A 27,046-nucleotide genomic window follows, 5' to 3' on the forward strand; every position below is an offset into this window, starting at 1 on the left:
ATTCAAAGAAGTAACAGTCTGCCAAATGCCAACCGTCGTCTGCCCATGATCTTTTGGACCTGCATCAGTCACAATGCACCCAGCATCATCATCAAGGCTTCTACTTTTGGAACTTGCTTCCGCCACAACTACACCTGGAGTCTCTGTGCATATATACACCTTGTTTTCATTTCCTGAATTTGAGCTTTTACAAAGGGCAGCTCCTAGCCGAACCTGCTCCTTCCTTCCTCCCTTCCCCCTTCCTTTCGTCCTTCCTATGTTCTTTCCCCAACTACCTCTTCCTTAATGTCCTCCCTCTTCCCCATTTCTCGCTTTCTCAAGTTATTTCCTTCCTCCTTCAATACTTCGTGTTTCCTCTGCTCTCTTTTCTTTCTTTCTTACTTTCTTTCCCACCCCGTGTCCCAGACATCCTGTATAGTGGGCTTTTACTCTCCCTGTCTGCGATTGAACTCAGAGTGGCCGATATAATGTTGCCCGTATGTCGTGCTTGCTCAGGCTAAGTGGACCCCTGGGGAAGGGATGCTAGTTCCTAGCAAGTGAGTGCAAAGGGTGACTCGGGATAAAAATATGTGGTGTTCCTGTAATGTACATCTCCTGTGAAAGTTGGAAAGTGCTAGGAGGAGGGCTGTGTGGATCTGGGGATGGAAAAGTCTACATGGTCCATACATGACACCATAGACGGACCCCTGGATAAGGCATTTGTATTCCTTCCCATATTTTCCAAAGGATATCAAACACTCAAGAATGCGCAATGACAAGATCCTGGCTGCGGGTGGGATCTACCTTCTGGGATCAATGACCTTGGGAAAGGGCTGAGTAGTCCTCTTAAAAATGCAGAATTTGCTTGGAATTCAGGAATGGTTGCATCCGTTTATTTCAGTGCACCAAACCCTTGGGCATCTAGGCGCTAGTTACAAAAAGTGCACATTACATTAGTATTTATTGTAATTTATATATTGTAATTTATATAAGCGATTTACGCCAACGCGATTTACAAGAGGAACGAGAAAAATACAGCAAGCATTACATATCAATTGTATCAAACCAGAAAACAGTACACAGAACAATTTACCTTATTGAGGAGGAGAAGCTTGGATTGGAGAGGGACCAAAGTGAGAGGGAATAGGAGATGTGGGTAGAGGGTAAGACGAAGCAAAAAAGGTGTTAAGGGGAGAATGGAAGAGAAGATTTTTAGAGAAGTGCAGAAAGAAGGGTAGGAGGGAATAGAGCGGATGGGGAGGGATAGGTGGTTCCAGTGGAAAGGAGCAAGTAATTGGAAAGAACGGAAGCGAGAAGGGGCACAGGGTGGAGGAGAGAGTAGGAAAAGATAAGCAGAGCTGAGTGAACGAGAAGGAGTATAGAAGGTGAGAAGAGGAGATGGAGTCGTGAGGTGAGAGAAGGCAGAGGGAGCGGATGGCAGAGTGGTAGACTGATATGAGATTAGTGAAGTGCGAGAGCATGCATAGGTGTTACAGAGCGAATTGGTGTGCATATACAGACCTGGCAAAGCCTGACGTCATGGTATGGGGGCTACATCAGGCATGCAGCTACACATATGAGACTTAATAGGTGTGGGCATATACAGACTGGCAAAGCCTCACGTCATGGTAACAGCCATAGTACAAAATGTGAAGAGGTCTAAAAACATTTGCTACAATCCATGCTTTATTTGATGCGTTTCTTACGTTTATTGAGACGGATATTGTTGCACTTGTGGTTTGTCCATCTATGATTGAAGATATACTTTGCGAGAACATGAACTTATTTAAAACATGCATTGTTTAAATCCATATATGATTAAAACATGGTTTAAATGCACTAATTTGATTCAACATCTTCTTGGGGGATGCTCGCAATCCCTTCATAGAAGGGTTGGGCTCACGCGACCTGCTCGTTTCTTCGGAGAAATATGGGGCCACTTTGAAAATAATTTCCAGGGCCACTTTTGGTTCCCAGTCCAGCCCTGCGGGTATGGCAGTAAAACATGTTCACACTTCTCCAAATGGAAGAGCAACCTAAATGTGGGCCAAAGAGGTCTGGCCCCCAGATGCAATCAAGTATCCAATGTCAGTCCTGTCAGTTCAGCTTGGAGATCATAAGGTTCTATTTTACAGCTTTTTGCACAGAAATTAAGTGATGTGCACGAAAGAAACGTGGACAGATTTCTGTGCCGGGGACCTACACCTTGAGTGCTCAGGTTTCCGCAATGCGCCGACTGGCAGTGATCTTTGCCCCCAGAGGGGAGGGTTAGCATTGGGCAACACAGTGCCAATAAACAAGTCCGTCTCCCAACAAACACGCAATGTGGACCAGCCTCGAGAGCTAGTTAAAATGCAAAGAAAGTCACCCAAAACCCAATGATTAACCAAGAATTGTGAGCTTAACCTTGCGGCAGACAAAGCAAACAGAATCGCCAGGCTCCCCAAGGCTCTTCAGCGAGACCCACGTGAACTCCCGACAGCTGCGTTTGAAGAGTTTCCGTAGACTGGGATAAAGCGCACCCTAGGAGCATGCTTCTGGGAGCTATGCTTGCCTGGAAATCACGCTCGGTGCAAGATTGGCCTCACACGAAGGCTCGCTAACAAATTACTGTGTACATATGTTAATCTCCTGCTGCATTCTATTACTAAAGACGACTATGGCGACTAAAGGACTCAGTATTCGACACTTGCAAACAACCCTCCCCCTTTGAAAAAGAAAGCAGTCATTGAAAAGAACAGCCATGTCGGGAGCAAAAATGCACGAAGTCGGGGGGAAAGTTATCTTCTACCCAAATGCGTTGCTGGGGTTTTCAGAGACAGGTTTTTAAAGCTCAGACTTAGCCATTGGCAGCGCTATTTATGGGTGGTGTATTAGTCGCTAGCTGCGAGTACCGTCCCTTCGTGACGCAGCTGTCACTATCCGTTTCCCAAGGGGAATCGCGGTTTCGGCAGTCCCACACACCCGCTCCTTACGTTACAGAGGCCGACGAAACCACAACATGGGGAAGCGGCTATATACATATGCGTAGCGCTATACCGCCATCCACAACGGCACCAACCAACCCACGCATATGTGTTTAATTGATCAAAGAAGGTTACAATAACAAGTGGAGTCACACCCACTGGGATGTTGGCACAAAGTTACATAGGACTATCCGCAGCAGGCGCCCACACTTCCCAAACAGGTTTACTGTCAATGAAACACGATGGTTAAGGGCGACTGTCACAGATTCGTTTTAAAACGCTGCTCGTGTGTTATTTTAGCAAGCCATTAAAGGAAACGTTTTACCCACAATCTTCTTGTCCGTTGCCATCAGTTACACAAGCCAACGTTACAAAGCAGGAGACTATCACACTTTCAAGCTGACAGGAATGTGACAAGTGCGTGAATTGATAACCTTAACAGAAAAAAAGGTGCGCTCCTTTTATTGAAATCACATTACATGCCCTTCTTTTAAGAGGCGTAAATTAACAAGAGCTCACCCCCCTCCCCAAAAAATGAAATATTAAAGTGAAGATGTGGCCACATGTGTGATGCTCAGTGTGAGGGGCTGTTTGCAAGGGCCTCTACCCTCAAGGTTCTGCTAGACTGGACTTTCGAGGGTTAGTGAAGAGGGTTCTTACTTTACTCTCCTCCGCAGAAAGCCCGGGTGTCCTGACGGGCGCATGAGGAACCCCGGCGGCCCTGCCCCTGTTCTCAGGGAGCGGGCTCAGGGGCAAGCCTCCGCAAAGCTCCTTCAGCGCCTCCATGCTGTATGTGCAGACTCAGGGAGTACGTCCACCTGCTGTCCAGATGACTGGGCTCACCTGTGCAGCAAACGCTGCGCGCGCAGGCAGCAGGAGCACGCCCAGGACGGCGCGCACGTTCATTGGCTGAGCGCCTCCCACCCGCCACTGAATTATTCCCCAAGTGCTGAGCACGAGCCCATCTGAAGCAATGATGAACCAGGTGCTACACCGGCGGCACGAGATTTTCCAACAGATGCCTTCAGAACGCGCGATCTAGTGGAGCAGGCGCAGGAAGGCTGATGTGCGCTTTATAAATACTAAATAATAAATAAATAAATAAATAAATAAGCAGGTCAACACCAACATTACAAGAATCAAGGGTTGGGAATAGGGGTTTGCTGTATGGGCTTGTTTGGCGGAGATCTGTACGCAGGGGGCATATCTAGGGCGTTACAAGTCAAGGTGTGGGTGGCATAGGAGCTAGGATGGAGGGGGATGTGTGGGCACTATATCGATGTGATATATTTCTAGAATAAGAAGGATGATGTATATGATGTAATATCAGAATCGAAACACGTGTGTATATGCGCGTTATAAATGCCATATCGTATGATATCAATGATAGGGTTATCATACCTTAATGGAACAAAATGATTTATTGAAATATGTGGAAGTAAAGGATTGCATATATGTTGAAATTAAGCGAAGAGAACAATGGATGGCATGAAGTGATGGGATAATATGGCAAATAAACGAGGATTGTATAAATGGAATAAAGGGCACGGACGAAGAGATTGGCTAAACTGAGTGACTAAAAAATAAATAAATAACCATAAATAAATAAACGTATGAAGTGAATGGATGAAATAAGTGATGCCATAAAGGAATGGGGCCGACGCTGTCTGAACACCTTGACTCTCCACTTGGTTTTTGACTACAACTCCCATCAGCCCTAGCATAGTCAATGGAGAGGCATCATGGAAGTCGTGGTCCATAGCATTTGGAGAGCCCTGGGTTTCAGGCTTATGGGGAGAGGCATATAATCAAGGACGGAATGAAGTATTTGTACGTATCGAATACATGGAGCTATTTCGCCAAAGCGCTTCGCAAGGAAACTCATCAAGTGTACAAAATAGTGAAAGGATATGACAAATGAAAAACAGAAGCAATCAGAGCTAAGTATTGGAGAGAAGTGAGAGAAGGTGTTCCTTTCAACGGGTCTGAAAAACATGAGAGGGTGTACAGGTGCGAATATGGAGGGGCAAAGTGTTCCAATGTTTGGGGGGAATAAGGACAAAGAAGTCAAACCGGTGGAGGAGGAGGCACTAGGGGGTTATGGTACAAAGAGAAGAAAAGGTGATTGCGAGCAAAGAGAGCGAGTGGGAGAGTAAAAGGACACAAGAGATAAGAGGGGCGAGGCCACGCAGACACTTGAAAACGATACAAAGAAAGTAAAAAAGAAGCTAAAGATCAAAAGAAGGAGACAGGAAAAATGGCAGTGGGGGTAAAAGAGGAGAGGAATAGAGGCATTAAAGATAGAAAGAAGGGGAACCAGATGGGAAGAAGGGAGCCCAAGACGTAAAGTGGAGCAGTAGTTAAGAAGAGAAAAGATGAGTGAAAACATTAGGAGTTTAGTAGGCCATAGAAAGAAAAAAGGATGAGATTATAAAGCAGGAAACGAGCAATGCGGGCAGTGTTGGTAGTGGGCGGTGAAAAGTAGAGCGATGAATCAAAGATGACACCAAGACTGGAGCTGAAGATGAAAAAGCAAGAACAGCAGGGGAAGCTCAGACCAGAACAAGAGCAGGTAGGAGGCAAGTAAGGAACGTCTACTTTGGATGGGTCCAGATGGGGAAAGCGGAGAGCCATCCATCCTAGACTGGATATCCAGGAGACAGGTTGAAACAGAGGACTGTAGGGATGCAGAGTAGGAGAAAAAGGAAAAATAAATGGCTGTCATCACTGTAAACGTGGCAGGAGAGAATGGAAGAGCTGATGAGATCAGAGAGAGAACAGTAAAGAGCCGAGATTTTAGAGGGACACCATAGAGGAGAGGAAGAAAGTTTGACAGCCCATAAAACAGACTATTTTCGGTCGGAGAGGTGGGATTGAAACCACTGCAGGGGAGGGGCAGAAACACCTAGAAAGAGAAGAAAGTAGAATGGAGTGATCGGCAAAGTCAAAGGCTACAGATAGGTCAAGAAGAATGACAACAGATGATTGTTTATTGTGACAGGTGTGAAGAAGCGAATTACAAATGTGCAACAATACAGATTCAGTAGAGTACGAAGGACAGGAATCTGAGTGAAGAGGAGGAAAAAGAGGGAAGAAGAAGAAAGAATATATTTTAGACTATACAATCCTTTCTAAGAAAGATTGTAATGATATCAGATGAAGGTTAGAAGGGAGAGAAGAATACCGGGAGACTTTTTTTAAAGACAGGTGTGATAATGGCGTGTTTGAATGAGGGAAAAGTAGAAGACAAAAGAGAGAAGTGCATTTAGGATCTGAGTTAGGGGAGGAGGGGATAGATTGCCATAATTAGTGCAGAAGTTTCTTTATGCAATTCCAACTGCCTGGTGTACTCTAATGCACAGACTTCACTTGTGGTTTTCACTTGCTTGGTATACTCCTCTGCCAGGACTTTTAATACTTTCAATTACCTGAGGTCTTGCTTTGACAGGTTTTCTCATGCGGTTCAACTGCCTAGGATGGCCTGCCTGGTCTTCTCATGATTTTCAATTGCCTGGTCTTGCCTTGCCAGAACTTCTCACGTGTTTCACAATTTATCTGCATCACCATTATTGCATGTATTCCTCTCGGTGTGGTAAATATGCTTCCAGTAATGTTAGTTCAAGTTCTGCCCCACACTCGCATTTCATGCACCAATAGTTCATTGGGGATTGCACTTTGCCTTTTCTTTGTTCAATCTTCTTGTAGCTGTATCAATGTTATCATATAAAAAACTGTCATTGGCGCAGTCGGCAGTACGCCCTGGAGTCCCCACTGGCTTCGAGTAGACTCACTGGTTCTCTTTAGCGTCTACGGTCCGGTTCGTGCATCCGCAGCGTGAGGCTTTCACCCGCTTTCCATAATGGAGCGTGCAGATGTCCTACCTGCTTCCTCCTCCTCTGCAGTCACACACCTGCTTCCTGTCAGGTCCCGGAATGGAGAACGCTGCCTCTGCAAACTGCCGATCCCCAGGACCTCTCTAGCGGCTCGCAGCATCTCCTGAGCACTTCTCTTTCTCATGCAGCGGTTCCCCTTCTGATTTGGCAGCCTTCACTTCTCCGCCACAATGATCCTCGCATTCGTGAGCCTTCACACACGAGCCGTCTTCTCCTGCACTGCCTCTCAGAGTAATGTGCTTACCATGTTTAAATGTCCCAGGCACAGGTGATTTGAGTAGAAAACTACTAGACTGCATGCTATGCTTCAAGTACTTGATACCTTCTTCAAACTCCTTCATCTATCTTCCTCGGCTCAGTACTTGAGTGATTATGGGAGTTGAAGTCCATAGGTGTCATTGGACACATTTGTTTTTAAATAGTCCATTTCAATGTTGTTACATAAAGGTATTTTAGAAGCAAAAGATGTTGTGTTGGAGCTCTTTGTGTTTATGCCACAGGTGGGTATTTGACCATACAAATATGAAAAGAGGTTTCTTTACTTCCTTTACAGGGGAGAAAAAGCAGCTGACAATAGGCCATTAAGGCCTCGGGTATTAGAGAGTTTTCCTCATGAAAAAAGGTCCTGGGTTAGAGGGTCTTCCTCATGGGAAAGGGTCTTGGGGATTAGAGGGTCTTCCTCATGGCAAAGGGGGAGATACCGCTTCTCGTCCAATGAAGTCATGACATCTCCCCAGTAGTTGTCTCCTCCCATGTGATCCTCCCTCATAAAGTCATCCCCAGGGTCAGGATCAGGTAGCGGCTGACATCCCCTGGCCACATGGGAAGAGGTCACTACCGGGGAATCCGTTATGACTCCAGTGGATTCATCACAAAAGCACATTCAAGAATGTCATTTTTCATTTAATAAAGTCTACAAACACAGCATGTTTTTGCTGAGAAAAGAGGGACTGGTGAAATTGTTTTTTTATTTGTTTTGTATGTTGAACATAAATGAGAAAAACAGGGGGGATTGATTTGACTGGATCATGATAAGCAGAGAGAGGCAAAGATAACACTAATTACAAAGATAAAGCAATATAATCTACATATATGCCTACATTGTCACACTGTACGATATTAGAATTTCAAATGCACCAGAGAAATATGACTAAATATAAACAAAGACAATTTATGTGCGAGGTCCCTCAGACTAAAGAAGCAAGAGTTTAGCTTGCCACAAAAACAGAGAAGTGGAGTAACCTTCTGGCAAAGCAAAGTAATGATATGTGTGTCAATGTTATTGCCTTCAAAAAGTATTGATGCCCAGAAATGAATCTCAGCATCGCAAGAATATTAAGAATCCATGTGAAAAATGTTAAGACCAAAAGCTGAGAATGGTGAAACTCTCATAATAAGATAGGTATGTGTGTTTCACTATGTGTTAACATGCATGCCACACATTCAAAGTCTAGCAGATCCTTCTCAGCTTTTCATCCTTCTGTAGCAGACAAAATGTGTACCATCAACTCCTTCTCTCCACTCTCCCCTCCAATGTTATCACCACCTCCTCTTTGAATTCATCCACTACTGTCAACTCTTTCTATCTGCCCTACCTTCCTCATATTACCACTACCTCCACCTTGGTTTTCTCCACTATCTCCACTTCCTCATGTCCATTATCCCTTCCTGATGTTGCCACCTCTACCTGGTCCACCTAAGCCCTCAAACGTTTGTATACTCTCAGCTGCCACCACTGCTCCAGCCTCCGATTCTTTAACTGCTCCTGATTTCCAGCCTTCTGCCAACGTGAAGCTCCTAATCCTGTAACTCACCCTATCAGACTGGGCTACCTGGGTTTTATAGGCATCACCCTCATCCCCCTAGGTGGGACGTGTGTTGACTGTGTAATGGAGGACTGGAAATCCCTAATCCTGAGCGGAACAGACAGGCCGAGAAATCCTGCACCCAATAACGGGGGAGTCAAGGTAATTGACAAAGGCCGGCTTTGCAGATAAAACAGGGACATCAATAAACACCAAAACATCTCCACACTCGTGTCCTTCTCAAGCTTGACAACAGTATAAGAATAAAAAAGACATCACAACTGACATCTCATTACAACCTTGATTACAAAAATCTATGCGATGGTGGGATTGGTTAAGGGAATCATCTATGTATATAATGTATAAGTGTTATTTTTTCCATTGGCCACTACTTATCTACTAACCACCTCCAAATAGATTACTGGTAAAAAGACGTATTCAAAACAACAAGCAAATTGGCTACGGCAGCAGTTACAAGATGCCATCATTTGAGAACAGGGATTGGTTGGCAGTGGCTTTACCAACCTTGACTACTTGGCAGGTAATCAGCACATGAGCAACAATAGTGGCAGGAGGAGCAGCATGAAGGTACTGCTGCTCCCAATTAAATAAGTCACCATCTCTGATTTACTAGGCCGTAAACCAGGATTTTAGCTTTGAACTTGGCTTTATCTAATATTTATGTTCTGAGAACTTGAGGAGAGTGAAGGCCTGAGCCTATCTGTTTTGAGGTAATGAATAGGCTCTGTTCTCCAACTATAAGTCACTTATGAGGAGACCACATTTTGAATTATTCTGCTAGAATTTCACTAGGATTTTAGCCCTTATTAATTCGGATGTCCTTACCCTACCTGGCCACTGGAGACTTGTTCAAGCTACGTTTCTTCTTCAGCCTTAATTAGCGAGCACCTTGCTTTCAAGGGCTGATTGATTCTTTACTTAATCTAAAAGATATGTGTCTTATGCTTGGGAAATATTATCTTCTGTTCTCCTTGGTGTTAGTCCAAACCTCCCTTTCCCACAGTAAACTTAGCAGGACATGTGCAGCTATAGTCTGGTCTGCTTGGGTCTGTATTTTCAGCGAAATCAGCATTTCTAATCTTCCTTCAGCTTTGAGGTTTCTTCGATGCTTCCCATTCACTCGAACATGGCTGCGCCACCCATTTGATCCAAAATGGCTACTCATTATTGTTTCATTTCTATATTAAGCAAGTTTTGTGTGTATCTCATTTGCCTTGCATTTCAACGTATTCATTGATTATGATATGTTTTCTAGTGTCTATTAGTGTAGGTAACATTCTCCATGTCAAAATGCAATTTTGACCTAGTGTCTGTGTATCTGCATATCTACTTTGTGCATAGTGCATCTACGTGTGTCAGATTTGGCAGCGGTGTCATTTGCTCTCATCATCTTCTGTTACAACATGTTAATTTCTGCTAGAGCTTGAAAATCTGTCTCTTCTTCAATCGCTCCAGGATAAGGTTGGTAGGGTTGCCTTAGTGAATAGCATCTCTCGTACTTGTGGTATGGTGGCAGAGATGGGACAGACTCCATAAATTATGTACTCTTTTCATTCCTATGATATATAGGGGGGAAGGGCCGACGCTATGAATGGTGCATTAATCCGCCGATCAACATTCCCCCCTTTGGTCAAGTCCTTGACCACATCTCTTGGAGGGCCCTCTCAACAGTAAGGTACTATGGGGGTCCATATCTTGGTCACCCAAACATTTTATATGTTCATCCACACTGCACATCTGGTTTGCAGAATATCCAACATCCCACATAATTAAGAGGGCCTCAGGAATAGCAACATTTAGAGCCTGGAGGGACGATAAGAATTTGTTTTAAGTCCAAATGAGGTAGAGTATGCACTCATGCATCGTAGTGTATTTTCAGTCCTACCACCTTTTTAGTCGTCTTCTTGCATTGGCATATAGCTATTCTCAGGATACAGAATCCTATCAGCACTAACACTAGTACGGCTATTAGTACTTTGAATGCATTAGCAAGCCAGGAGGGGATCCAGGAGAATAGATAGGAGAGCAAGTCATCATACATGTTCTTAATTCCACCTCCTCTACCATTTTGGTGTGGAGATCTATTAGCAGCGTTATGGCCTCTGTGAGGGTCCCATTTTTCTCATTCTGAGCTGGTGTGTATGTGCAGCAAGACGAGCCAATTTGTGGGAACTCACCACCCTCCATGGCCATTATCAGACTGAGGACATACATATTTTGAAGAGTCATGATCCTTATTACTCTCAGCTCTTCCTTTATAGCATTAAAGTCTTTCACTGTTGTGTTAATTGTTTGTAGCAGCTCCCAGCAGGTTATCTGCAACCACTTGCCATTTGTATTGGATTGCACCCAGGGAATAATAGAGGCACAGCACATTTATGTCCTGCTGTACAATCTATGCTCATATGGTAGGTCATCCAATGCCTCTTCCATTTTGTCTGAAATATAGTTGCTATTCTCTTTGCTCATTCTTTGCTCATTCAAGGTTTAAGGATCTTTTCTTTCTCATGTGTGTATTCATTTTAGGGAGCTCTGCAATGTGCACATTGCATTTGGGTACTACTACTTACGTGGGTATTCTTATCAGCACTATGGAACATAATTCTCCCCAATTTGGGCGAACCTTCATATATGCTCTGGAACCACAAGCCCAATAGTGGTCCTATTTTCATGCTGAGCAAATCAAAAATGCGTTTGCACCCTTGGTTTCCTCCTACTTTCACAGAGCCAGTATTTCTGGTGCATTGTGTGGCATTCTTCATGGGAATTATGTGTAGAGTGCCTGCTTCATCCTCTACCAGTGGGAGCAGCTTGGGATATTTGGTCCATTCTTTGAGACATCCATCATTTGCATACTGCACTACCTCTACTGGTACTGGTAGGAGTGATTTTGCTTTACACTCCATCATCCCTTCAACCCATGTGGCTGAAGTATGTAACTGTCCATATGAAAGTAGCTGGGGTTGCTTCCAGCATCCTGGCAGCTCCTTCAACATTTGGGCATTGCTACAACTTTTGATCTACTGTTGCATAGACTCCTTTACTTGGGCCATATAAAACGTATTGTATCATCTTATTTTCCATCTTTGTGTCTCCATCATAGCCACTGTTTTTATATAACTATACTCATAGGGAAGTATGTCTTTCGTAAGGTGGCCCATCTTCCCCCAAATTGTCCACTAGTCGTGCAGAATGCGAAATGGGTTAGGCAATGTTCATCATGTGCAGATACTTTGGTGGCTACAAATGTGCTGCAAGCACTCATCGATTGATTGGTTATTTGTAACGCGCTTAATACCCAGATGTTTCTAAGTGCGGACCCGTGATCGAACCTGTGTTGCTCCGTGGCGTCTTGTTTTCAAGGCAAGCACGTTGCCCCTGAGCTATCCTCCCGAGACTAAATGTCATGGGGAATGAGAGAGCACACATAGCATATCTCATCAGATTTCTCTCTCCTCACCCGGGTCATGTGCTGATACCACATATTATTGGTCTATTGGGCAGTCAGCCATGTAGACATTTATGTGTCGGAAATTACTGACAGCATTTCCTTTGACTCTTTTCATATTCTTAGTAGGAACAGAGAAACGGTGGGTTATTGCTTCATTCAACCCAGGTATGGTTGTCACATTGGGTATACACTGTCTTGGGTACATTATAGAGGATCAGTTCTATAATGCCAAAAGAATAAAGAAGTAGAGATAGCAGAAGATGAAAAATGCAGCTACAACCCTTACACCTAATGTGTCAACGTGATGTATGGGGGCACGTGCGTTAAGTTGTCTGCGTGCCAAACGCTTGTATTTAACAACATTAAAAAGATCAATTGTCTTGCTTTTTACTAGGTAATTTCACGTTGATTTAAAAAATGTTTAATACCTACGAGAAAAACTGCACAATTATAGTTACAAGAATTCTTTAAAAATGTACTTTGTTTTGCATCTACCAAAAGGGCAGCAAGCGGTACTTTTACTTGTTTTTAAATCACAGTAGTGTAGAGGAGCAAGTGGAGCCATTCTCCTTAGTCACCACCCCCTAACCCCCAGCCTATTGGAGTGACAGATGAGGAGCCACAATTGGGAACCCATGCATACATTTATGCGACATGTCCATACCATGGCGACTGTATGAAAAACAATATGCACTCAGGCAACCATTCAGAAGATATCCTCGCGTTGAATAAGTGGAGGAATCCTACCATGAATGATATCCCTTGCCAAGTTGTCGAAAAGCAGCCATGAATAAAATGGTGCATGACATGGAGGTATGTTAAACAAAGTCTAACAACAACAAAAGAATGTCTGAAAGAATATATATGAACCTATGTTGAAACAATATGAAAATACTTAAGAATGACGATCTAATGGGAATACTAAGAGAAACATGCATACTGCATGATGCAGTATTTACGAGTGCAAAGAAGAATAAAATGTTCATGCATCAATAACTGTAAGTACGCTTAAACGCGAGGTAGAAAGAATACATAGAAGCTTGATTATGAGTGGTATATATTCAACGTTTAGGACTACCATCAGAACAAGATGGATGACGGCTCAAGTCAATCAACCCAACTACTTAAAAAATTCAAGCCCAGAATCTTAAACATGGAGAGATGATACAGAAGCTGTTTTCCTTTGCGAAATAGGGGAGTACATTGGCTTTGAATCAAGGATGCTATTTCGAGAGATGAAGGAAAAGCACGAAAGGAGTCTATTAGCAGACCATGCGCAAGGATATATTTCCCAAAGATTAGGAGGAATACAAACTTTTACTGATGCCAAATATTGGACAATTAAAAAGGCATAAAGTCAATATGGGATAGCGTGAGAAAGTCTCTAAAGGCCAAAAGCAGAACTACACCTAGCATAATTGAATCAAATGATGTTAAATGCACTGTCGAAATGACCAAATTCATGGTCTTGCAGCACGTGATGAAGAGCTCAAAAACAAGGGCTATTCCTTAGGCCCGGAACTAATATAGTGGTGCACCTACACTCCCTCGAATGCCCTGAGACAGTGCAGATTGGCAAGGTCAACCTTCAAATAGAAGACACTGGCCTGAGGCATACCGATGATAGAGGGTGACCTAATTGGGAAACAAAGGAAGAGCTGACATATCTCCAACCACCTGGGTTTCGTTTCTATGTACGTGCTGCTAACAAGCCGAAGGTCCAAGTTTGCATTTGGTTTGCCATCCAATTAGAATAGCCTGCCATGCACTTTTATACAAAATGTTGTCAAGTATTAGTCCGCTGCCACATTTGCTGCTGTGACGATTACTCTACATCATGTGATTAGAAGTAGCTCAGTGTGTGTCGCACAGAAAACAGACCACCAAGGAGCGATTAATATGCAAATTTTCCATATGTAGAGATGATGCCTTAATCCAACCCACCCCTCGTTAGGTATTTGAAGTTATGCCACGTAGGATGATGCCATAGATGACGCATCTAGTATTATCAAAGCTAGAACTAAATGAAAAAATTGTGTAATCTTGCATGAGTGGAATTGATGAGTGTTTATTCACCCTGCTTTACTTCTTGCGATTAAAGCAGTATTTTACCATCTTCTTTGAACCTGTCCAGTTATTGGGTCCAAAGTGATTTCTTGGTAATTCCATCTAGAACAATAAATGTTTCAAGGTGCTAAAGCAAATTTGATAGCAATGCGGATAGTTCTGGTCTAAAAGACCTAGAACTCAGACCTAGAATCCAGACCTAGGTTACCAGACACTTGACGACTCCCGCCATAAGGCAAGCAGATTTGCCTGCGGTGAGCATGGCGCAAAAACTAAAGTCACGTGACTGATGTATGGTCAGCAGGTCCACCTTTGAAGAAATTCCTGTTTTGTCCCCGCAGATGCCCTGCTGATGAACAGCGAACTGGTTGATTACGGGAGAGTTGATGCCGGGGGACTTGAGCTGACGACCAAATGTAGGTAGACCATCGCAGTTGGTAAAAGCATATAGGGGTTGGGATTGTAATTATGTTATGTTGTAAACAAGGTATAGAGAGTAACTTGATTTTATGGGGAATTATATAAAGAAGAAAATATAAGGATACCATGAATTCACAGGCTCAAGAGAGACGGAAAGGGCACACATTATAGTTCTATAGCAGAACATTAAGGATTCCTACTAGCAGAGCCAGGTAGAAGAGTGAGTGTCAAACACCCAGAGGAGGAAAATAAAACGAGATGAGAATACACCCACTAATATAGTGGGAGAAGACCTATGTAAAGGAGAACATGTATATATCTTTTAATTATGTTCAAATCCGCATTGACCTCGATCATTTTGTGCGCAAACTACGTCAGAAGAAATTCTTTGCAATAAATCAATTTGCCACTAAAAAGATAGATAAAGAAGGAGGCAAAACAGATCTAGCCATCAATGATCTGGAAGTATTAACAGCTTTGGCAAATCTAGAAAAAGAGATTGAGCCCCACAATGAATGTGAAGACAATACGATAGACCTTGAATATCTTTATATAAGGACAGACTAGACCACCAAGAGTAAGCTCAAACTGAAATCGAAATTTAACCCTATGGCAAACCTAGGGAACAACATTGAGGCATTCCAGACTCTTGTGATTGAAGATTTGAAACAATATCGTAGGGTCAAGAAACCGAGATTTAAAGACAACTTGATAATAAAAGAGAGGATGGCCTTGAAAGAATTACAAACATTCACCAATTTTGTTATCAAGCCCTCGGATAAAAGATGTAATATTGTCGTCATGAACAAAGAGGATTACATCAAGGGGGGCATATAATCAGCTCAATGATAAAAAATGTTATGAAAGAATCGGAAGTAATCCTACCAAAGAGCTGGAAGACAAAGGGAACACATTTCTTACAGAGTGGGAGAGTAAAGGCATCCTTAGTGAAGACAATCATAAGTTTTTGTCAACAACTAACTCAGTCATACCCACAATTTATTTTCTCCCTTAAGTACACAAAGACACAAGGAAACCACCGGGGAGACCGATAGTCTCATCAATGGGTTCAGTTATGGAAAATATGTCCAAGTATATCGATGAGGTACTTTTTCCCTTTGTCTCTTCCCTTCCCTCATACCTCAAAGACACCACCGATTTTTTTAAACATATTGACAATGTGCCATGGAAACAGAATTACATCATGGCTACAGTGGATGTGGTGTCATTGTATACTTCCATCGGGCATGAATATGGCAAGCAAGCATGTGAGAGGTTTTTAAAGACAAGATCACTTTTTAGAACATGCACAAATGGTTTTAGAGATGATTGACTTGTGTTTAACAAATAATGTGTTTATTTTGAATAATGAATTCTTCAGACAAGTGCAAGGCACTGTGATGGGCACAACGTTTGCCCCATCGTACGCTAATCTCACAATGGGAACATGGGAGGCTTCCAATGTCTGGTCTGATCAAAATCATATGTTAACTGAGAATGTTGTACTCTGGCTAAGATATATTGATGATCTTTTTATAATTTGGAAGGGATCTGAGAAGGCATGGGTCGATTTTGTAAAACTGCTTAATGACAATGAACACAATCTTAGATTCACAGAGACACATAGTTGTACCTTGTTAACCTTTTTAGATTAAAACGTTAGAATTGTGGATCATATGATAACAACAGAATTGCACAGAAAACCGACTGGAACCAATACACCTTTGCATGCAACAAGCGGCCATTCTAAAACTTTGATTTGGAGCATACCTTATGGTGAATTCATATGGATCAGACGGAACAGCTCGACCTTGAGGGCTTATGATCTAGAAAGTAAAATTGCAGCAAAGGGGTTTTCTGATTAGTGTTACCCTAAAAAGGTCATTAAAAAAGCTTACATAAAAGCTAGAAAGCAGGAGAGATCGAGCCTTCTCACAGGATCCAAATCATTAGCCAGAACAGAAAAAGATAAAGATACAACAAGATTGATTTTGATGTTTGATAATGAAACACCGGAAATCAAACGCATACTTCAAAGACATTGGAAGATTCTTTTGGCTGACAAAAACTTGCAAGAAATCTGAAATTGTACCCAGAAATAAGTCTCAGACGCAACTGCTCTTTGAAAGACACCTTGGTCCAAAGTTGTGAAACGATGCAATTCCGACAAAGGGAATGTGGGTTACAACACAGAGATTGGGTTTTTATAAATGCACAAAATGCAATATTTGCAGGTATGCTAAAAATTGTGCAACCTATGAACATCCAATTTTGGGCAATACAATCAAGATAATGGATGCAATCACGTGCGAGACAGAATACGTGTTGTATGCATTGGAATGCACCTCCCAGAAATGGCACATAGGCAGCACCAAATGCAAGCTGAAGATACGGATTCAGCAACACATAAGGGCTTTCTGACATCAGGACCCAAACTACCCAATGGCCAAACATTTCAAGGACCACCATGAAAATAACATGCAGAGTTTCTATTTCTTTAGCATTCACAAGATTGACAAAGAACGAAGAGGAGGTGATCGTGAAAAAAGACTACGTCAAAAAGGGACATGTTGCATATTAGACTTTGAAACAAAATATCCAATCGGCCATAACATGGACGAGGAAATGTACACTTTTTTCGGACAGTGATGATCCTGTAACCAAGTCAATCTTGAATATTTTCTTTTAGCTCATTATTATGTTCTTCTGATCTTTCAACTTCTCACTTTACTTCTTGCTGCGGAGGGAAAATGTTTATGTCCAATTAAATGACACCATCTCATCCTATTTCTTCTTCCTTTTCTCCCATCTCTTTTTCTCTTTGTCTTCCTTTAGATTATGGTGTAAGGGATGAGGCAGTTGCCCGATATGAAGGCCCATTGTGGCCTCTTTCTTTCCCGGTATGCACTTAGGGTGATTCTTGAATCTTTTAATGGTGAGTCATGTGACAGGATTTCTGAAGACAAGGAAGGGTGTTGCCAGTAATGCATCTTGGTTATAGGAACTGGTACATTCTAAAATCAGAAGTGGTATTTAATGTCTTTATTCACAAAGATGTACTGTTTATGAGGCATTAATAATTTAAATATCAGCATGAACTGACAATCTAAAACCAGTATGGGTTTCTGGTATATTCTTAAAAATGAATTTTATTTGTATTGACAATAATTTCAACTAAGTTTTGTGGGATGTTTTAAACCACTAGTCCAGGCCCTGCAACATTACTGTGCGCTGCTTGCATCGGAAACATCAGAATGGCCGCCGGAAAGCATTATGTGCGCTAAAAATCACCCAGAAGTGTGCAGAAAAACCTGAAAAATAGGCCGCCGATCCATTTTTGCCTATGTCAGTGGTAACACAGAAGACCACTGCCATAACCTATCATTGGGCTACCCACAGAGTAACATGAAACTACTTGAAAAAGCAAATGCTGCATTGCAAGGGAAACACAAAACTGTTTTAAAAATCTGTTTTTCCTTGGCTGTTAAATTGGCAAAAATCATGGATCCAACCTCCTTGTTGGGTGTTAAACATCACTTTATCAAATAATTCACCTAAGCACAATGTCAGCAGAAGTACATTTCATCATAAGAAAAATCCACATTCAAAGTTGCTTGCTTGAAAGAAATATGTCAGAAATGGGCGCAGTAACGCCGCTCGCCTGTGTCAGAAGCTGGCGATTACTTAGCCTGTCATTGTAAAGTTGTACATTGAAATCAAAGTATGCCAAATAAGAGACTTCCTATCAAAAGCAACAGAGGTGGATACAATTCAAAACTATATTTTAAAAAAGCTGGAATTAAGAGATTGGTGGATATATTTGTTCAAAATGTAAATTGTATTTTAGAGCAAACATTGTGTTTAGAAGTTAAAGCCAGCCACACTGAGCTTCAAAGACATTCTACACTTTCTCCCGAACAAAGGAATCTCCCCCCCTGCTCTCAGCTGAGGAACTGGCAGGAAGGTGTGAAAGGAAAGGGGAGCAGCACTTTGGCCTCTTGCTCTGCTAGGAGACAAAAGACTCCCTTGACTCAATGGAAATGCTAATTAGGGTGTGAACAGAAACCAGATGCCAAAGGAAGAGAGGCCCAGACTGCTCTGGACCAGCCCTAAACCCTAAACCTTGGGGGCGGAGACAAACAGTTTTGTTTATTCAGAGAGCACAGAAAATACCTTTGGAAAAAGACTCACAAAAATCTGAACAAAATTGGTAAAAATATGTAAATATAGTGTTGTTAAAATGAAAATCCTGCTCACGATTTAAAACCACCCTGGAATTTGTGCAATATTCAGGGACAGAACTATCAAAATGTGGACTTTTAGCAGTTAAAAATATGAAATTTCACAGGAGTATGCCCAGATGTTATGTGCATGTATGTTGAAAAATGTGTACAGATCAGACACTGGGTAACCATCCAAAAGCGCAAAAAACTGTCATTTGTGAACCAAAACTCTTAGGAAGAGGAGACTTTGATAGATACGTGCCTTATTTAATTTGGGATGTAACTATGTAGTATTAGTAAGTTAGGGATATTATAAATATGCTTTTTGTGAAAAATAACTTATACTGTACAGAAACAAAGGGGAGGTCTCTCCCTGGACCATAAACATGACACATCATGACACATCATGACACACTGTTTCCTTCTCAAATCAGGAAAGAGGGAATACTTGGACCAATCCATTTCCTGGAGGGTGGGCTTAGTATAATCAGCCTCCCCACCCCCTTGGGAAATAAATAAATAGGGACTGTTGAAGACCTAGACAGAGACATTCACCCATCAACTAATCTACTGGCGAAGCACTCTGAAGGAGAATCCAGATCCAGACTCCAGAACTCTGAAGCAGAAGGCCCAATCCAAAGCTGAACCCTTCTCAGCTGGCCCTTAAAATCTTGCAACCTGATTTTAACCCCAAACTTCCAAGGGGCACAAGAAATTCAACAGCCTGGCTGTGCTGTTTTGCTGCTTCTGGCCAAGAACCCTTGCTAGAACCCAGAGATCCAAACCTGTAGAGCAGAGCTGTAACCCAGAACCAACCCGTCAGATCCAGTCCAAGAGGCCGCGCAGAGACCAGAGTGCCTTGCTGAGAGCAGAACCAAGCGCCTGAAACCTGTCCGGTGGCGAGCAGATTCCAGTCCAAAAACCCTTGACAAGATCCTGACGGGCCTATTCCCATTCCAAAGCCATAGTTGTGAGTATTTAGCATATAACTGTCCATAACCATCTCTTAGTCTTAAATAATCCTATCCAACCCATTCCAACATATCCAGAACTGCATTGTAGAATCTCTTTTGTCCATCCTGAATCCTTCTCTCATTCATATAATTCTGTGATAATTGTAGTGATAAATCATCTTTGCGCTAATATATTTTTGAAGAAAGGCAATCGTCTCGTCAGGCCCAATCAACCGGTAACGCCACTGGGCTGGTGGGTGTGTTGTCGCTTAGCTTGTGGCTTCATAGACTCTCTAGTGTAAAGAACCTGTTTGTAATTCAAAGGCGCAATTTCATTTGAAATCTTGACTCTTTTTGAGAAAAATCGACCTTTACTAAAACCTTCATAACTTCTGAACCGTACGTGCTAGGAACGAAATTTAGGTGTCAAATTGAAACGAACCAAGAACCGCCCTCCACCTCCTTATAGTTTTTCTGTAATCGCAATTTCATTCAATATAAAACAGCTATTTCTTGCATTCAACCTCTGAATTCAGTTTCCTATCTGCCAGTCATTCAATCATCATTGCTAGTGTCTACCTGAACCCAAAGCAGCTCCCACTAGTGCTGAAACCAATTTAGCAAATTAAAGTCATTTTTAGCATTTGCTCCATTCATTTCAAATCACATTCAAAAGCATTTGACCTGTTTAAAATCATTCCTGTTTCCCTAAGCATATTAGGGGAAATGGGATTGTAACTGCATTGTTTAATGTGTATATTCCTGAAACCTGTGTTCCCTTATTCCATCTCTTTATATTGCATATTAAGGGGGATTGAGTAGTAACAGGGGAAAGAGTGATTACATTGTCTTTGATTGAATTCATACCAAGTTTAGTTCTGTGCTGCATTAATTTCATATCATTGCATTTCATTGAACCTACACAAAGTTATTCTCTACTACATTATTCTTCTCACCCATACTACTACTGATTAAAGAGATTGTTGATTGTTGTGATATCACCCATTGCTGAACAGTGTATAAATATTAATGTGTGATATCTAGATATTGTTCGTATTCATAAAAGTGTGGTATGTATATATTGTTTAATTCATCAAATAAATCTTTTAACTTTGCAAAACAAACCTACTTCTTGGTTCAGTGAGACCGGGGGGATTCAAAGAGAGGGGCGTTATATAAGGGTACAACATTCAGAAATAAAATAACATTTGACATAAAAATATATAAATAAGGGTTTCAGCTGGGCATCTCACGCTAGGCATTGACTTAGGTGGAGTGCTGGGTTGAAACCACTTACAGATTGGGGGCTCGTCCCGAGATTTCTGGATTAGATATACCACTTGTGACAGCTTAATACAGTGTGCTAACTGACAGGATACATAAATCCTGTTGGGCTACCACGCTGTGTTACACTGTAAAAGCACCCCTCAAAAGGGAACGCTCTAAGGAAACGGTCTGTTTTGCAAAAATAAAATAAAACTTCCGTAAGTCAGGAAGGAAATCAATATTTCCAGAATGGCGACATTGGTAGACATCAATATGGCTAGAGAACACCTTTTGCATAAGTTATTTGTGAGAGGTGAATGGACAGAGAAGGATCAGAATGTGTGGTTGCAGGCAATCACTCAACAGATCACTGCAACAGGGTTAGATTGTGGCCCTGAGAGAATTATATATGGCTCCTAAGGCCAAAGATAAGCAAAATAAGATTGCCAAGATAGCACCATATCTATATTTATCTATTGGAGCCATACAGGATAAATATGCTGAAGGCCACGATCTGGCAAGTAGGCAACTGCAGGCGTTAGAAAAGGCCCAAACTGATCTGGACTCTTCTGAGCAGAGGCTACAGAGGAGCCAGGAGTCCGAAAATGAAAGCAGGCAGTATATAGTCAAACTAAAAGAGGACATGGGTATCCTGCAGCAGGAAAAGGCAGAACAGGATACCAGAATTCTGGCCTTGCAGAAGGAGTACCAAGACAGTTTGGACTCCCTACTGCAGAGCCAGAAAAAGCTGGAGCTACGGATCAATTTCAACAGGGCATGCACAGAGCAGGTAGCCACCTTGCAAATCCAACTAGACAGAGAGAAAGAGGAAGGCAATAAATTGATTTTAAAAGACCTGGGTACCCAGGCAGAGTTTGATGAAGAGCGCCAGAAAGTTGGCGCGGTTCAAAGACAGAGGGACAACCTGGTGGCACAGAGGCAGGCTCTTGCTCAGGAAAGGGACACCTTAAGCCAGCAAGTCTGTCAGTTAAAAGAGAAAGTGGAAGAAAATCACCTGGCCCTCCAGGGACTGGGTGACCTCCAAAAAGAGCATGAAAGATTGTTAGAACACACCAGGATGGTAGAAGATGCTCTAGCAAGGAAGGACAAGGCCATTATGGACAAGACTCAGGAGATAATACTCCTGCAGCAAAGACCAGCCCAGTACTCAAATACAACCTAGGAAGAACAGAGAGAAAATGAGGCTCTCTCTGAGAACAATGACAGGCTCCACAGGCAGGTAGCCATGCAAGAGAGACTGATAGAGACTAGTAAGGCCTTGATTGAGGAACAGAAATCTCAGGTTCTTGCGTGGCAACAGGGAGCAGGGGCTGATAGAGATGAGGTTCGCTGGGAAAGGGAAAGGGAAACACCTGAGCATAACCTCAGGAACCCTATTACGAGAGGCCTTCATCTCTCCCAGTCCCTTGACTCTGCCACCCCCATGTCCACTGGAGCACATGAGCCCAGGGCCACGGGGATGGCAGATTTCAATCCAATCAGAAGTATGGGGCTCATAGACCAGCACCTCCCAAGATTGGATGGGCGGGCATCTGGGTATGGGTTCCCAAGTATTGTAAGATTTAGTGGAGAAACCCATGAGAGTAGGCCCACTAAGGGCATCTTGAAAACCTCTTCCCTGGTAGGACAGTGGGGGGGTACCCATCAAATCCTGGGAGCAAGGAGGAATCAGAAGAGTCCTCTGAGCGCCCCAGGACACAGGAGACTAGGTCCCCACATTCTGCCAGCCATTCCCAGGCTTGCAGAATCCAGGAGAACCTAGAAGACCAGATGGGCACCTCTGGGAGCAGTGCCTCTGAGTCAGAGGAGTAATGAACCAGGGTTACCCGAACCAAGAACGCCAATAAGGCAAAAAGGGCCTTGCTTACGGACCCCTTAAAACAAATCATAAGAACGCTAAGTATTCTGTTTGGGAGCACTTAGAGCTCTTTGAGCAGATGATGGAAACTTTTCATTTGAAAGACAGCAGAAGCTGTATTCAATATGTGAAATGGACCTTCTCACCAGAATACTCCAGCTTCTTTGCAGGGCTGGAGGACCAAAATCATTCTAGATGGACCACATATAGGGCAGCGATCTTGAAGCATTTTTCTGTTCACAGAAATCCCCAAGAGGCTTTCAAGGCAGCCTACAATTTACAATCTGGGGAGGATCAGGCCCCACAAGAATTTGTGCAGGAATTAAAGCGTGCCTTTGCGCAGACTACCAGAAGGGTGCGCACGGACAGAAAAGAATTTGTTAATACTTTTTTCCACACTCTACCAAAGTACATCATGACCCAGCTAGTGAGAGATTTTCATGAGAAAAGATCACTAGGCTGGGTCATTGAACAGGCCACCCGAATTTATGAGGTACAAAAGCCCATAGAAAACAAGAATAATCCTAAAAACCCCAAACCAACCAACACCCCTGCTGCTGCTAAGGTGGCAGAAGTGAAGGTTGCCCCCATTTTGGATTTGCAGATGGGGGGCCTAAAAACCCACCTGCACAAAATCAGAGCAATTCCAAGCCCAGAAAGCCCTCGGGCCACTCACAGACAGGGAGCCAAGGCGGTAGTCCCACAAATGGGATCCCTCACTCCCCTGACTACATAAGTCCCTGCTACAAGGGGAACAAACCCATCCTGAGTTATGTGTGGGCTCCTCCAGCCCAAGGGGGGGGATCCAACCAAGCACCGGCTAACCCAGGAAACTTCCTCCCTCCTCACTTCCCACAGGAGGGCAGAAATTCCCCAAATCCTGGACAGAACTTTTTTCCCCAGTTACCCACAAATCTTTCAACCCCAAAACAATCCATCCTTCTTTCCCCAATTTCATGAGCCCAGACAACCTAATCTGGGAGAGGGGAGGCCAAGGGTGGAGGGTACCCAAATCTTCCAAACCCGGGGTATTATCAGAGAAGGGATAGCTACCCTTCCCGGGATCAGCCCAGGGGAGAAATGAGAACCCCGTATCAGCCTGAGTGGGTATCACAGCTAGAGCGCCAGGTCCAAAATATGGCACAGGATCTGGGCCACATGCTGTCATGATCTCTGCTTCCAAAAGGTCAGGGTTTTCCCAACTCCCTTGGAAGCAGATCCATAACCCAGGTTCCGAGTGCCAACCAGTCCCAATTGGGACCTTTTGGACCCAGTCCTGGCGCCAGTGGCACCAGGCTCATAAATATGCCCAGTCCCAGCGCTGGAAGCGCTGGGCTCATAATGCTTGGGTGGACTTACCTGCAGCAGACCATGCTGCTTACTTGCCTGCCAGTTGAGCCTCTGATCCTCTTCTGTTTGGAACTACTTTTCCTGTTGGGTGGGGCAGGAGCCACTCCCTAGGTTCAGAACACTGGAACTCTTCTGGAAAGCAGGAACTCTTTTCTTACCTAGGCGTGGCTGTGGAAGGAGACACCTAAGCACTACAGGAGGCTATTTAAACCACACCCGATGGATGAATCTTGCTTTGCGTTATTCTGCATCCTCTGCAGCAGAACGCTCATCGTGTCTTCTGCATCTGATCCTGGGCCTAAGGAAAAAGGCTTACCATCCTGAATCCAGTCTTCAGCAACACCTATAAAGACAAGAAAGAACAGGTTAGCATTACGGTCTTCAGTGACAGCGCTTCACTTACCTGGTCCATCGGCTGTCACCAACGCCTCGCGCTGCATTCCGGCATCTGAAAGACAAAGGCTTACCTACTCTTTGTGCGCTCCGGAGGTCTTCGCACTGCATTCCAGCATCTGAAAGACAAAAGCTTACCAACTCTTCGCACGCTCCGGAGGCCTTCGGCGCTGCATCCCGCATCTGAAAGACAAAACAAGGTGCGTTTAAAGACATTGGGGAACTTTAATACTCACGTGCCATTACTCCTTTCCACATCTAACCCAGTGGGTATTCCGGCACCCTGCAGCCGCTCCGAACTTGTACCTGCAAAATAAAAAGACAGTTAGAGCGCATCGTGAAGCAGGCAACAAGCGCTTACTTACGTGCTTCCAGGCGCTTCTATTCATCACATGGGCTCCATCTTCAACTCACTTCAGCCCGTCATCCGTCATCGCCGGAACCCTGCAAAACAAGAGACATCATTACTAAAGACTTTTAAAGACATTAGAATTACTCGCAACTTACCGTTCGTGCAGTAAACGACGGACAGCAGTCCTCTGAAGTCAAGAGGCCTGCCCCCCTTATCCAGTGAAGAAACTGGTTACAGCACCCTGCCCCGAGGCAGATGGAGAGCACGGCGTTCACTTACCTAAGGTGAGAGCGTTAACCTTTGGGGTTCTACAGGAGAAGAGAAAGGGAAGAAGAGAGATACATTCAATAACCCAGTTCATTAATCCCATATTTTCTATCTGCAGACATCTTACCCTTCGAGTCAGACATACAGTGCACAGAGGTCCAGCCCAAAGAGCCAGCCGTGTGTTACACATCACCTTTGAAGATACGGTATACGCCCAGTCAAGACCGGCGCCTCTACGGGAATCAGGTGAGCGTTACACATGCTGAGGGCTCAGCAGATCCCTCAGATGAGCATGCCTGGCACAGAATGCCTCAAACTCCAGACCTTGTGCTCCGGAACAATGACGGGGCAGCACCCCGACAACCCAAAGGATTCAAATCCAGACTGGGTAGATGTGGGGACTGAGCTAGCGCCGCCCCTCATCAAACCCCAGAACCAACAGCATGAACATCCCTGGTTCCAACCCATCCTGGTGACTGCCTCCAAAAAGTGGGGGGGGGCAGAACCAGAACCAGGGGATTCCAATACTTCTCCCATAGCTAGTTGCCACCTTTTCTTTGCAGATTCCCTAGACTCCAAACAAAATTCTGCCCAAATCACCTCCCTATCAGTGTCCAAAACTAGAACACTAACCTACCAGTTGTCCGAAAATGTACATTATCTGTGCCCCCTTGCAGAGAAGGAGGGAAGATACTATGCCCCGGTACAAATACAGTGGCAGGGTACAATTTTGGCAGTGGTGGACACTGGATCCCAAGCGACCCTTCTGTCCAAAAAGGTCTTTGATAAACTGAATTCAGGAAGGGGGGAGGATTATCAAATTTCTCTCACTCCTCCTGGACAACTTCAGAACTTTGACGGGAAGGAAATTCCTGTTGAGGGGACTGCGGATTTGGACATCAAAATTGGGCAACACAAGGTGAAGCACCCGGTCATAGTTGTAACTCCAGAGGGCACTCCTTGTTTGCTAGGGAATGACCTCCTGTGAAGGTTGTCACCCCTAATAGACTGTGTAAACAAGGTCCTTTGGACCCAGACTAACCGACTGATAAAATTAAAACAGAGTGTCAACCATGTTAGTTTAAACGGCACATGCCACATGGTTGAACAAAAATCTGACCAAGCAGAATTTCACTTCCAGAACAACCAAATTTCAGACGTGACTGTAATAGCAGTAGGACAACAAACTGATGATGGGGGGTCCTCTCTATTTCTGAAAATCAACCTTCCTTTCAGTTTAAGGTGGCATTCCACACTGGAAGGAAACACTCTGAAATTCTTTACCAATCCACAATCAGACATGCCCACACCTATGGTCCAGAAAGATGAGAAATCAGCTCAGAGCCTGGCTGATATTCAGCAAATTGGAGAGCAGTTGTTCATCCATGTTCAGTTAAATGAAGGGAAGGACTCTGTTCTTACCCGAATGTGTGTGAACAACGGTAAGAACTTCATCAGAGAAGCCATGTTGCGCCAACTCCCAAAAGATCCAGCCATTCCCACATTTAGACTGATAGACAAATGGGAAATGGATCTGGAAAAGCCCAATTCCAAACATTTCCTGCCAAGCAGGTGTATGCTCAAAATATCCATAGGCAACAAGAGCATAGTCCATAATTGTTGGGTCGTGCAAGACGTCGCTGCCGCCTTTTACTTAGGCAGTGACATTCTCAATCGCTTTGCCATTAGTTTGGGCCTAATAAACTTCAAAGCTTGGTCCCGATTAGCGGATAATCCCATGGGCTTTGATGACCCAGAGAA

At 43.6% G+C, this 27,046-nt stretch overlaps 1 protein-coding gene across 1 annotated transcript in view; it reads right to left on the bottom strand.

Annotated features, from left to right (window-relative positions):
* Nucleotides 1–3,985, bottom strand: part of UROC1 (urocanate hydratase 1) — a 482,866-nt gene extending 478,881 nt beyond the window's left edge. The window contains exon 1 of the mRNA XM_069643013.1: nt 3,606–3,985. Within this exon, the coding sequence (XP_069499114.1) occupies nt 3,606–3,731 (126 nt within the window). The 5' untranslated portion in view covers nt 3,732–3,985. The remainder of the gene's footprint in view (nt 1–3,605) is intronic.
* Nucleotides 3,986–27,046: the final 23,061 nt, after the last annotated feature.

Source organism: Ambystoma mexicanum, chromosome 2p (genome assembly GCF_040938575.1).
Source record: "Ambystoma mexicanum isolate Mex_15411 chromosome 2p, UKY_AmexF1_1, whole genome shotgun sequence".
Lineage (NCBI taxonomy): Eukaryota > Metazoa > Chordata > Amphibia > Caudata > Ambystomatidae > Ambystoma > Ambystoma mexicanum.